General features: G+C 35.0%; 1 protein-coding gene across 2 annotated transcripts in view; it reads right to left on the bottom strand.

Annotated features, from left to right (window-relative positions):
* The window catches only part of GSTCD (glutathione S-transferase C-terminal domain containing), a 142,853-nt gene extending 128,219 nt beyond the window's left edge, over positions 1–14,634 (bottom strand). For both annotated transcript variants that reach the window (XM_061191189.1, XM_061191188.1), the window contains exons 1-3: positions 14,456–14,634; positions 5,848–6,288; positions 4,733–5,200 (exon numbers count right to left, since the gene is read on the bottom strand). In XM_061191189.1, coding sequence (XP_061047172.1) covers positions 4,733–5,200; positions 5,848–6,267 — 888 coding nt within the window. In that variant the 5' untranslated portion in view covers positions 6,268–6,288; positions 14,456–14,634. The remainder of the gene's footprint in view (positions 1–4,732; positions 5,201–5,847; positions 6,289–14,455) is intronic.
* Positions 14,635–14,712: the final 78 nt, after the last annotated feature.

Raw genomic sequence — 14,712 nt, forward strand, 5'->3', positions numbered from 1 at the left:
ATTTAAAGTAAGGCTTTTATTTATTCAGATTAGAAGCATTTGAAACCATTACCCCTGATGTAAATTAATATGTTTATTTTCTCTTGGTCAGATGCTTTCTCTCCAGCACCACCACCAAACTTCAATTTCTTTAAAAATTAGAATGTTCTTGCTTCTTTGTGAGACACTGAATGTTGTTTCCATAGAAACAGTTATAATGTTACAAACAGATTATGACTTATGAACAGATAAAATGAAAAGGTCAAGTCACAGAAAATCTCTACAAATATATCTAGCAATAATCAGTGCCAAAACAGGAGCCAGAAAGGATGAAAATTAATGAAAAATTTCACACATATATATAGTCTATTTTTAACTGGACTTTAAGGTTAAATAAGAATTGATTATAAGAACAGGGTTTATGTCTAATTCTCTTTGTATACTACAAGCGCTTAAAACACTGCCTTGCAAAAAATACTGAGTGAATGAACAAATGATCAAGAAACCATTTATTGACCTCAAAGAATAATCCCCTAAATTAGTGTTTTTCAAACTGCTGCTTACAACCCATTAGGAGATTTAAAAATCAATTTAAAAAAAAAATTTTTTTTTTACAAAATGAAATTAAATAGAAAATATCAGAGTACATAGCATGTAGTAAGGTGGGTTATTTTGTTTATACATCTATATTTATATATATAATATAAAGATGTGTATTTGTATTTGTATGCTCAGTCACCTTGTAAAATGCATTATTTACTGTGAAAAGTAAAAAAGTTTGAAAAATACCGTCTAAATGGTACTCTGGGAGCCAAAAAGTTTCTAATTCTCAACAAAATACTTAATTGCCTGGAAACAGATTATGTGCTAAGGGAATTGAGCTTTAAGCCATGATAAATTAATCATATAAGAAATTTCTCATTTCCTCACCTTTCCTTTACTCCCCTTGGTAGTGATTTATTCTTACTTGTTAGACGCATATGACATCTTTCCCTCCTTTTGAAAATAAGTTGTGATTAAACAACAATAATTCATGTTTAAAAAAATTGAGGAGTTTTACTCTGCATGACAGGTCATCCCATTTAATCAATATGCCAGGCTGCTCTGCTAATATCCAGACAGCTCAGGAGGTATGGCACCACATTCATTAATTACACTTGAGAAGATATATTTAGAGATGAGGCTAATGATAAATGTGTGAAATGAAAATTAAATTTGTTCCTAAGAAATGATTTTTAAAAGATGTTACCTGGCTGATAAGATCAAAACATTATAAATACCAGAGTTACTTAAGGACAAGAAAATAATTTATTCTCAAAATATTGGTAAAAAATTACTATCAAGACCACAAACTGAAATCCTAGTGGCTTTGTATTTAATTATAGCAAGAGGCAGAAAAACTTGTATGAATAAAAAGAGAAGCAAGATATTACACCTGTCCAAAAGATCTCCTCCTCTGCATTACTTTCCAATCACTTATTATATACAGTATTTTGTAATTCTTTTATGTCATTTCCTCAGTCATGTCTACCCTTTCAAAAACACATCATAACCAACAAATGTTTAGGTGAGCAGTGTAAGCAGTATAAAAAATAGTAAACAACCTGTCTAAATGGAAATATAATCCCAGTTCAGGGTCTTTTCTTACCATCTAGAACTGGTGAGTTAAAACTGAAAATTCTAAGGACCTAAGGAATAGGACAGGGGATGGAAAATATAAATTAACTACGGCATCCATAATTTTTGCAATATGCCAGCCAGTAGTGAGATTCCCATTTTATTCTCAATTTTATGCCAATAGGACCAGTGAAAGAGGTACTTAACATAGGTATTTTTGCTCAAAAATCAATTTCTACAATGATTTTACTTTAGTAATAAATGCATCATACTTTTAAAAAACTAAATTCAAAGCATCAGAAGTTAAAATGTATTAAGTTAAATCATAAATGTTCAAGTTACAAAAATATTTCATAAAATGTCAACTTCTCTGTCTTCCAGGAGTAGAATAATCTTTTAAATAGTTCTATCAAAGTGTACCTGTTTAGTAGCAGTAACTTAAAAATAACCATAAAATTTTCTGGTATCAGAGAGAAGCAAGATTTTGCCTTAGTATGGTTATTCATTGTTATTTCTCCCATCTGCTTCCTATTCTGTGTACTAGAAGGTTCTAGCAAATGAATTAAAGGGAGGGGGGAATCATAAGAAGCATGCATTTTAATTTATTCTTTTTTAATCTATTCCTGAAACTTTCCAGAGGAGAGGATTTTATCAGGCACCTTCCAGGAAGAAGTGTTGGGCTATCAGTGGTTAACTTTGCAAACTAACATCCTATGAAGAGGAAGAGAAGCTTGGAGCAGAGGTTTAGATATAACACCTCAGCCTCTCTCCCTGTTGTTGTTTTGCATATTTGGCTTTATTCTGTTTAGCAAAACTGGGTATTTTCCCTAACTCTTTCTAATTTTGACCTCTGGTATACCAAACCTTGAATTAGAAAAATTGACTGCTCTTTCATATTCTTGATCTTATTCAACTCCATGTTTCTGATCCAAACCTAGTAACCTGAACTTCATTCCTGATGATGAACTTGATCTTAATTCTGATCATTTGGACCACTACTCCATCACCTCAATGTGTGTTAATACAAGTATAAAGGCTGAGCATCATAGCCACCATCTGAACTAAAATGGCTGCTTCATAGCCCAAGATGACTTACAAAAGGAAAATAAATACAACAGAAATAACATCAAAGCTTTGGCAAAGAAAGATTAACTCCTGAAAGAAAATGTGATGATCCAGGAAAAATACAAAGAAAGAAAGGAAAATATTTAGAGAATTAGTTTACATAATGTCAGAAGAGAAGAATTTAATCATAGAATACATGTAATAAAAAAGTTTTCTGCTATTTTGAACTGAGATGAAAACAGAGTTCATTAGTTGTATCAATATTAGGTGGATTTACTCACCAGTGGTCAGGCTGATGTCCCACCTGACTGAAGGTGGAAAAAAATCCTCTCAATTGGGAACACCTCCACCTCAATTGATCCTCATCAGGTAAACAGTATTTAAATTAAGCTAAAATTAAATGCAATTTAGCTGAAGATGGATGTCTGGATAATGATCCAAAAATAAACTTTATGCAGGTGAATCCAATTTTTTATGTTTTGTTGCCTTTGAAAGCAAATAATCAAGTCTTCTCTATCACCTTGTTTTATTTTCTTTGTAGCACTTACATTATTTAAATATGTATTATTTATTTGTCTACGTGTTCATTTCTATCTTCCCTATTCTTCTATTTCTATTAGAATATTAACTCCATAAGGGCTGGGACCATTTCTGTCTTGTTCATCACTGTATTCCTAGTGCATACAACAGGGCATGACATATACAGTAGGCTTTCAATAAATTTCTCAAATGAATGAATTAATGGTTGTGTCGCTTTGATTTGATTTTTATGAAATTAGGAACAAATAGTTATCCAAGAAGACCAAGAAGCCATGAATACCAACAGTATTTCCTAATATGTACCAAATGACTGCTCTAATGATTGAAGTCGGTAATAACAGCAGAGGTGGGGGATTGGGGGGAGTCAGGGACAAGAGAATTTAGAAATCGTTTGACGAGGAAAAAGAAAAAATCTACGTTTTTCTCCCCACCCAGCCCCATGGACAATATCAATACACATGACATTTACGATACTAATCAACATCTAAACGATTCCTAGATCTCTTGTTTTCACATCCTTTGATTCTGAAGTTATTTTGGTTTCTAATCTTGTTTTGTTTACATTTTAAAGAAAAGAGAAATGTTCTTTAAGAAAATGCCAATTGATTAATGCCACTTAACTTATTAGTGAAGCCTGGTCTCCAAACATATAGATTTTCATTAGAAATCTTTTCTCATCTGTCAGTAGAGATGCCTGAAGTGTTGGTGATATATAATCAAAATGAAATCTGATATCTGATTCCTTAGTAAGGGAAAGGGTGAAATGCTTCAAAGTGAGAAAAATGCAGCTCTGGAAAACCACCTGGAAAGCTGCAGAGAGCTCCAGCTTCCCATGTTCACTCTCATACTACTTTTACCTTGTCCTTTTTCCCTCCACAGACAGAAAAAAAACACATACATACATACATTTATATATGTATGTATATAAATATGTATATATATGTACACACATATATATACACACGCACATATATACATATATGTGTACCTGAAATGAAAAAGGAAACTTTCCATATATAATCTCCCACAGCATTGAATAGTACTGCCAGCTATGTAACATAACAGAGATGAGGGTAAGATATTTCTGATTTAAAAATATCTAACATAATGAAATTAGCATTTGAAGAGACTACATAATTATAAAATACAGCTGACAAGAGGTTTTAGTATTTTAATACTGGAACCTCTAGTATTAGAAGGTGATCACCACAGCATTTTAAAATTAATAATCATAACAAATGCTAATGTTTTAGCAACTCAAAACTAAAAGGCATAATAATTACTAACATGCATTGAAAGCAACTATGTGCCAAACATCGTTCACACTTTACACAAATTGTCATTTATTCCTCACACTGATCCTATTAGATGGGCACTATTATCATCTCTATTTTACATATAAGAAAATGGAGACAGATATTAATAACTTGCCCAGGAGCATAATGGTATTAAGAAATGAAATAGGGATTCAAACCTGGGCAGTTTATAGACTGAAACCTACAGCAATGTATCCACTCCTGATAAACCTTACCAAAAAATGATGGATACAGGGCAAGAGCACAATATCTGCCAAAGTGAAGTACAGGCCTTCTACAAACACATGGTCCAGAGGTGGAAGGTCAGAGGCTCTCGCTTTTCTGACGTGAGCAGGCTCCCTGTTGGCAGGAGCTGGTTCCTCACGTACTGTGAGCTTTGAGAATGCCACTCTCAGTTCCAGGCTCGCCGATGAAGAGTCCACCTCTTCAGATGTCTCCTGTCTATGGACCTTGCTCTTCGTTTCTTCCTTATCAAGGGAAGGCCTAACCCCATCAGCCTTCTGCTGCTTCAGCTTCTGTCGCCGGAGTTTGTCATCATTATGTACCCTAACGGGCTCACTAAGCTTCCTCTCAAGCTCTAGTATTTCGGCAGGGATAGTTGGGGGCTGGTCAGAAGATTCTTTGAGAAAATTCTCAATAGCTAAAGGGATGGTAAGTTCGCATAGCCTGGTCCACTGACTAACCTGCAAAACAAAACAAAACAAAACAAGAAATGAAAGGATTCTTTACTTTCAACACAGCTTGAAGAAAAATAACTTTCTATTGGGAAATAAGACTGGTTTAGAGAATTTAAGTCTCGAGCTAAACCATCTCTGGGCTAGGCTTTTACGCTCTATCAAGAGACATTACAGTACTTCAGAAGTGATAACATTAAACAATGGAGGTTCAGCATTCCTGTATCTGGAATATATGCTATTCTCCTGTATCCACTTATCAAATAAATCCTCACTTCCCAAAGCCTTTAAAGTACACTCCCCCTAAAAAAGCTGGGTTTCCGAAACATTGCTACTTTGAGCTCCTGTTCATATGTAAAATCCCCTTTAAAAATCCTCAACGTAATTAAAATAAAAGGGAAAGAAAAAAAAAAAAGAGAAATCTTTCCCTAAAAATAATGTCTCTAAACCTCATAAATTAAATCTTAAATTCTTATCTTCCAATACTGCACTGAAATATCGGTATACATGAAGGGCTATTTTAACTCTTTCATTAGTTACTGTAGTTTTTTTAAGTGAATTAAATTTTATTTTCCAACAGAAAGTTCAAATAAATATTCAAGTGAATGTGTTGTCACTTATGGCTTTAAATAACAGAAAAGAGACATTATACTTACTTCAGCACAGGCTTTCAAGCAAGTCTTCTTAAAACCCAGAAGTTCCAAAATTTCCTTCTTTGAGGGGTCTGCTTCATATGATTTCTGGATTATGTGTCTCAGAACAACAGCAAGTCCTGCTCTACAGAAATTGTCTGGTCTTTCTACTACTGCAGGTAAACAGCAATTCTGGACTATTGGTGGAAGCTCTTGCCTTGAAATAATCTGTATTTCAACATCCTCAGACAGTACATTTTTAAGTAGTGAAATACCTGTGCTTTCTCCAGTGAGGACTAAGCAAACTTTAAAGATTTTGCAGTCACAGTATGATAACAAAAATAAAGTTATAGATGTATGAAGAGGAAAGATGCACCCTTCTTTTTGGTGAGAAAGGTCCAAGTATAGATATTCTTCTGTAAGACTTTTCTTAATGCCTTTCATTTTCTTCTTTCATTGGGTTACCTGAAGCATAAATTGAAGTGATTATAGGTCTTAGAATATAGAAATTGCAAAGCTAAAATAAAAGATGAACATTTTAAAAACATTTTCTAGAAATCAGCAGGGATTTGTGATAGATATGATTCTACAAGAATTGGTTCTTGGAATGAATAAATGGCTTCCAAAAGAAAGATTCCTACCCTGTGCAATTAACTAGTCTTAAGGGTGATTTTATATCCAGCTCCTTAAAAAAGAGCATACCTCAGGTGCTTTGCAATAGAACTCTCCCAGTGAAGTATTGATACTTTGGGGTCTCAATACAGGTGAGAACAAAAGATGAATAGAATGGGACATAAGAAGTAACCAAGAATACCTAGAGTTGTCTGGGGATAATAGCTCTGAGAAGCTTGATGATGTTGGTCCTTCCATACTGCTTGTTTTATGCCCCTAAAATGTAATAATTGAGGGGGGGATATATTCATTCTCTCACAAGAAATGGATTCTCCTAAAGTGGATTTTGATATGTGATGAGCTATTGTATGCTGAATCACAATAGAAAAAAATATTTGAAATTCTCCATAACTTAGATGTTGATAAGTGAGATATCTCAAAGTTAACATGTCCAAAATCAAGTTCCTTATTCTCTCCCTACCCCCAAAACCTGTTCCTCATGTATCTTCCCCATTTCAGTTAATGGAACACCATCCTTCTAGCTCTTCAGGCCAAAAACCTGGACAATCATTCTAAATTACTCTTTTCTTTCACACCCCCATAACTAATCCATTAAAAATTTATTTTGGCACTAGATTCAATATATACCTAGAATCTGATTATTTCATTCCATCTTCATTGCTTCCACTGTGATCCAAGCCACCATCACCTTTCTTATTAATTATAGCAATTGCTTCCTAACCCTGCTTTCCATCCTCTAGTCTATTCTCAACATAGTAGCGAAAATGATACTGTTAAAAATGAAATAAAATCATGTCACTTCTCTGCTCAAGCACTCTAATGTCTTCCCATCCTACTCAGAGAAAAGGCAAAGCTCCTGCAATGGTCTACAAAGATCTCCTTGATCTAATTCTCTATGTCTCTTTGTCCATCTCATCAGCTCTCATTTTCGCTCACTGCTTCAGCAAAAGTGGCTTGTTGTTCCTCTAAATCACTAGGTACATTCCCACCTCAGTGCCTTGGCACTTGATATTTCTAGTGCCTAGAACACATCCATACCTCCTTTAAGTACCTACTCAAATATCAACTTTTTGAGATGTTCCCTGGCTACTGTATTTAACTTGCGAACCCCAACTCCCACTTTCCCTGAAAAAACATTTCCATCCCCTTCTATGCTTTTCTTCACAGCATTTATCACTATTGTAACATACTATATTATCTATTTTGGTCTTCGCCCAATAGAATATTCCATGAGAGTACAAATTTTATTTTATTCACTGCTATGCTAAAACAGGGCCTGCTATATGTATATGTGTGTGTGTGTGTGTGTGTGTGTGTATATATATATATACACACACACATATATATATATACATGTATGTATATATATGTGTATATATATATATATATATATAGTCAAGAAATATTGAGTGAATGCATGGACGAACAGACATGTTGGTTATTTTAAAGATGCAAACATACACAACCTGTGGTCAAATTATTGATGAGTGTTTTCAAGTCACAGTCCTTAAGACTTTTGTCAATTATGACTTTTTGTTTGATTTCTACATTTCCTGGGTCTAAAATTCCCCATGTTCTAATCCATAAATCAAAATTCCAAAACTGACACTAGATGGCACTCTTTAAAAGCATTCGCCATATAACAGGAAGATGCTATATTGGAGAAAAAATTATTTTAAATTATTTAAAAACTACGTTAAAAGCCTTTAAAAAGTACACATGCAACTCTTTCTTTTAAGTGTATTTGAAATATTAGTGTACCTGAATTTTAGGGTGCTAAAATTTACTAAATTTCCTTTATATTCTAAATTCCTTAGGTTTTTTTTTTTTTTTTTTAATCAAAAGCAAAATAGTTAAGTACTCTTTAACCATCTTGGGCCTCAACTTTTTTATTAAAGGGCTAATAATCCATTATAACAAAGGGATATAGTTAGTAAAGTACTGTCGTGGAAAACTTCTTGATAATGCAAGTGATCACCAGTGTTTTATCTTATACTTCTTTTGTTAAAACATAACAGATCTGCACCATGGTTTGTTACTTATTTAAAAGATTATCTACGGGAAAATTATTTCATGTAATTTAAAAGCAACAACCCTTTAACCCATGGAAACCATTTTCTCCCTGAGCTAACTTAATTACCTTTTGGATTTTTCTTTCCCCCACCTAGAGCTGATTTTAAAACAAAATATTAAAGGGCATTTGTTAAAGCTCACATGCAAAAGAAACCAACGTTTTGTAGAAAATCGATAGTCTCTTTGGAGAGTTTATCCCTATATATCTATTGCTGATTAATTTACCAATCCTCTTAACTCCCTTTGTTGACAGTGGGATGCTATAAAGAAGATCCCTAAATGCTTCCCCAAGAAGCAGATTTGAAAGAAAACATAATCCATTTCCTCATTTGCCCAGCAGTCTAGGAAATAGTAATTAGAGACTAGTCCTGCTAACACTTAAAAAAAAACACACACAAACAAAAAACTAAAAACAACATCAGCTTTTGATTTAGGATATGCAGGAACATGTTTTTAAAACTTAGAGTACGTGTATATTTGCCACTTCCCGAGGCACATAAGAACCTTGAGAATTAACTTTTACACATTCTATAAACTTTTTTTTGCTGTGAGCACTTAATAAATGCTAAATGTCAACAAAATAGAATAGCAATAATCTGCCCTTGGAGATATCTAAAAATTAATGAGATGCCTAAGAGAAAATACAAAGTACAGTTGATTCTTTTTAAAGATTTTTTCTTTTTTGGATGTGGACCATTTTTAAAGTCTTTATTGAATTTGTTACAATATTGCCTCTGTTTTAAGTTTTGGTGTTTTGGCCGTGAGGCACGTGGGATCTTAGCTCCCCTACCAGGGATCGAACCGGCACTCCCTGCATTGGAAGGCGAAGTCTTAACCACTGGCCCGCCAGGGAAGTCCCAGTACTGTTGATTCTTCACATAATTTATTTCTTTAAATATAGATGTTGGGTTTTTTTTTTTTTTCTTCCCCTTGAAGATTAAAAATGTTACTTAATGATCTTAGAGTTAAAAAAAAATTACTCTCCCTGGGCAATTTCTCCACATTAAATACTACTGTAATTTCAAAAATAAATATTAAGTATTAGCAAACCTGTACAAATTTGATATCTGTTTTTGGCTTGTACTATGTCTTTAATTTTTCAAGAAAGTAGAACACAGTTTTTGCTTAAAGTCTGCAAATACCCTCAAAGAAACCTTCTTTATTTTTTTCTTCTTCTCCATTTCTACCTAGAGAATTCCTTATTTTATTACTTTTATGTCATGAGCTTTAAAAAAGGTAGGTGCTGTAGAATCATCCTCTGGGTCTCCAACACACGGAGCTGGGGGCATAGCTCTTGTTAGTCCAGACTACATTCCTGCCAAGCACAGAAGTGCTGTATGTCATTTGCTCTTTCTCAGCTTTGACAGGTGCCACACTGCAACTATTCCTGTGATGGAGTGTGAAAGCAGCAGACAACACCACAAACTTGAGATGCTGAACAGAGCTGATGGAGTGTGCATCTCCTCCCTGGAAAGGCCAGCTTGCTTGGGAATGTTGCAGAGGGAATAAAAACAGGTAAAAAGAAAATACTTAAGCCTTGGTTTCATTATTTGGGAATCTTTAAAGATATTTTTAAACAAACGAAGTAGTCACAGGTTTAATTAGGAATTTACTCTCTTTTTTTTCATTCTCATTCCAATTAATATATCTTGGTGTTGATAAAATGAAACATTTCACACATGAAAGGGGAAATGAGTTTTATAGGTATTTTCTTATCTAAAACCATTTTACTACTTTATTCCTTGCATATATAGAGAGAGAAAAAAAAATACCATAAATAAGTATGAAAATAAGCATATTTCTCTGGAAGCTGGAAAAATAGTTTAAAACTTTTGTGCTCAAAATTCAAGTCTGGATCTATGGCAACTAAATATTACATAATAGATAAATAAGTTATATATTATATATAAAGACCAAAAAGTACACAACTGCAACTAAATATTAACCAGTTGATTTTTTTTTTAAAATAAGAAATTATCACTGGGCCTGGGATTTCATAGGAGCTTAATAAATGTTAAATGAACAAAGAATACAATTCTAAATAATATTATGTACATTTTATTGTCCAGCAGCTATGTGCTAAGCACACAGAACTTTTGTGTACTACTTCAATCCTAATAATCCTTAAAAGTACATTTTACTCCCACTACATAGATAAGAACTGTACTTCAATCCAAAAGCATTATTTGAATCTATAAAGGGATCTTATTGGAAAACATTAAGGAATAGGTATTTTGCTAACATAAATAGCACTACTTTACAAACTTCATAAATTGAAGCATATTGCAATTTTATTGCAGCAACAATTTCACTGGAGTGAAAATCATCAGAAATTATGTTATTCTAAGCAACTGTCCTTGATAAAAACCTCCATGCTAAAGGCAGAGTTATTTGACAATTCTCAGCACTGGATTAAGTTTTTTGATAGTTCCTTCCTATTTCCCTTTACTGGATCCTCCTCAGACCTCTTAGTGACCTGTAGCTCAGTACTTTACCCTATTCTCAACTTACACTCACCCCTCTGATTACTGGCTTTCAAAATTTGATCATGCCACACAATAAGAAATAAACCTTATAATGAAAGTCATTATACACTGAATAATACTGAAACAAAACAATCGCCTAGAAATATCCTACCACATGAGATACAACTGACAGTTCACTCTGCTTTTTCTTTCTTCTTCTCCAGCGTTGTTTTATTGATTTTAATGTTGGTTAGTACTCACTAAAGTCCACCACTTACACTACAACGGCACTACCCGACGTGATTTACGGTGCCATAGGGTTAAATATCATCTAAGACTCCTATATTTACCTCAGCCACAACCTTTCCCCTGAACTTCAGACTCCTATACATGTATCCTACTTGACATCTTCACCTGGACATTTTTCTAAACCTGCTCCTCTTTCCTCAAGTAGTCCCCATTCTTGATAAAACAGCAACACCATTTACTCAGATGCTTGGGCCCATAATTCTGAAGTCTCACTCAACTCCTTTTTTTCTCTCTCTTACCCTACTATTTCTACCTTTGAAATACATGCTAAATCTAACTTCTTAGCACCCCTACCAATAACACCTTAATCTAAGTCATCACTAGCTCTTACAAAGACTACTGCAAAAGCCCATTAACTATTTTCCTCCACTCAACACAACTGTCCATTCTGCAACTGTACTCAGGGTGATCCTTTAAAAACATACATCAGACCATGTCCTCTGTTCACAACCATCCAATGGCTCCCCAGAACATTTAAAATAAAATCCAAATTTCCTATCATGGTCTCTAGGGCCTGATGTGACTCTAGCTGTGTTTCTTTTTTGACCTGATCTTCTACCCCTCTTCCCTCTTGTTCACTTCCCTCCAGCCAGTTCTCCTTGCTGTTCTGGGAAGATGCCAGCAATGTCCCCAGGCTTGAGAATTTTGGTACTTGCTATTCCCTCCGCCTAGAATGCTCTTCTCCAAGATATTCACATGGCTTGCTCCTTCATTTCACTGAGGTCTCTGAATATTAACTCAGAGCAGTCTATCCTGAGAAAAAGGACTCCCATTACTTCTTAGCCCCTTATTCTGCTTTCTTTTTCTTTACAGCACTTATTACCTCACATATCTCCAATGTTGAAGAGTACTCAAATTTTAGTTCAAGGAATGTTTAGTTCAAGCCATAAATTATGCTTTATACTTCCAAACTTCTCAGGGAAAATAAGGGATCTGTGTTGAATTGAAAAGATTTCCTCCAACCAAATATTCAAAAAATCTGTTTGTTACTGAGGCTGAAAGCTGGGGAGTCACAAAATGCTGGAATATAAATGTGACACCCTGAGTCCACTTGAATATTAACTGCTTATATTGTACAGAATAAATAGTTCAAAGCAGTTCACAAATATGAAAAAATCACACTTATTTTTCTTAAAGATTCAAATTTAAATTTAAACCCGTTAAAATTCCCCACTACATCAAATGTTCAACATTATGAATATTAGAACTTAGCTTGTGTTTTATACATAACAATAACAGTATTTGGTTGCAAATCTCACTACTTTCTTTCAATAATATAGATTAAACAAAGAAAAGCCTGCCTCTACGGAGTTAGATAGCAGCTTATTACCTTAGATAGTAAAGTTTAAAAAAGGAAAGAAAAAACTGAGCCATTTCAGTGCTCACTACATTATGTAATGTGAGGACACATATCGTTAAGTCCTAGAGGACAAAATCCTATGATTAAAATTAGCTGCTTATCTGGGCAAGAAGTGGAAAAAAAAAAAAAAAAAAAAAAACAGTTTAAAAAAGCTTACTGTAACCTTAGCCATAAGGGAAGTGTGTCCTCTCTGGTGAATCAGGGAATCATCTGTTGCCATAGAATCATAACTCTTGCAGCTAAGCCTGACCTCATAATTGACAGGGATCCACAGCATGAAATGCTAACATGTTAGAAACATCGGCAAGCCTGAAATAAAATTACTGAATCCCGACAGCAACCAATACCCGTGCTTATTATGAACTAAATGGTTTAAATCCTTGCTTTCCAAGTACTAATCATAACAGAATTCAGTAGGCTACTTAAAAAACTTGAAGATAAAAACAACATATGTTAAGGAACTGTGTATACTACAGATATTTTAGTTGACTGGCCTCAAAATTTAAGTTTCAAAAAAAAATTTGTTAAGTTTCAAGGTCTGCTAAATTGTTGCTGTTACCCACTTGCATACTCAGTATTTATTCTTATTTCAAATTACAGGTGATACAAAAGCTACAAAGTAAACACAGGTTAAAACAAAAATAAAAACAAACCCCCCAAAACCCTTGATGGGCCTTCTACTACAGAAGTTAAAGTTTGAGCTTTGTTTAAAGCAGGCAAACATGTCACAGAAGTGTAAAAAAATAAAAGAATTGATAAAATAAATGTCAAATCTCACTGAGTTTTTCAGATTTATTTTTGAAGTTAGGACTCTTAAAACAATGCCTTCAGGTATAACTCAAACATAATTTCAAATAATAAGTATGCTTAAGGCAATCCTTTCAGTAGTGTATATTCCCCACCAGGCAGCTGAAAAGTCACATAGCTTAATGTTTGATTTATTAAATATGATAGCAAATCACTCAGTTGTATTTATAACAAAGAATTTATTTTCACAATATTTAAGTGACCATGGTTAAAGTTTAAATGGTCACCACTAGTTTTTGCCAGCTTTTGCATTTTCTCCTTTAAACACTGTTTCCAGATAAGCTTAGAAAAAAGTAGAAGTACTCTATCTTCTCTTATCAATAATTTAGCAGAAGACATATTATTAAATGCTGGCATTTTCTTGATATTCAAGAACTTATGACAAGGAATGGGATCATGGCATCAGGGGATCATGACGTTAAGAATAAAGAGGAGGAGTGGGGGAACAAGTCACCTAATCCCAAACCAGGTAGAGCAAGTACTCGTATCAGTAAACGTTTTGGAAGTCAAAGCAATTTTCATGCAAGTTAAACTCTAACTTTCTATAGAAGTTTAAAACCAAAGTGAAACACTGCTTTGATGGTATAACAGAAACAAATGGCCCAAAATGAAGCAAGTTCATTAGAGCAACTGTTAGGTAGTATTCACATACAACTGCTTTCTCCAATGAGGAAAGGCTGGAATAAAAAACTAAGTGGAAAAAAAAAAGTTAAAGCGCGATCTAAGAGGTCTTAAAACTACACCTAGCAGCAAATGGCAAACGACCCCACAGACCGCTGCAACTGGAAGCTGCTCCATTCCCCCATCAGTAGAGGAAGCCATGGGGATTGGTCTTGGAAAAACTGAGAAGGGGCCCGGACCCCATCCACCCTTCCCACCCTTCCCGCCCTTCCCCACATCCTCAACCCTGTTTCCCCAGATGCTAAGAGGCGGCTTTACGGCGTCTCGGGGACTGCGGAGCCGGCGGCCCGAGCGCCCTCCTTACCTGGTCGCAGAGGCGCGGCCAGGCAGGGAGGGTGCGTGAGCGTGTGGGTGACACGGACCGCTAGCGCATTCCCGCCCCGCCCGAGCCGGGTTTCCCGAGGCCGCTTCAGGAAGTCTTCGCCCGCGGGCCACACGCAGCCAACGAAGCCGGGAGAGAAACAACGAAGACCGCGCTAGGGAAACAGCAGCCCCCGCAATCATTCATAATCCAGCGGACCGGAAAGAGTGGGTTACGTCACTTCCTACCGTCGCACAGCC

Source organism: Eubalaena glacialis, chromosome 5 (assembly GCF_028564815.1).
Source record: "Eubalaena glacialis isolate mEubGla1 chromosome 5, mEubGla1.1.hap2.+ XY, whole genome shotgun sequence".
Taxonomy (NCBI): domain Eukaryota; kingdom Metazoa; phylum Chordata; class Mammalia; order Artiodactyla; family Balaenidae; genus Eubalaena; species Eubalaena glacialis.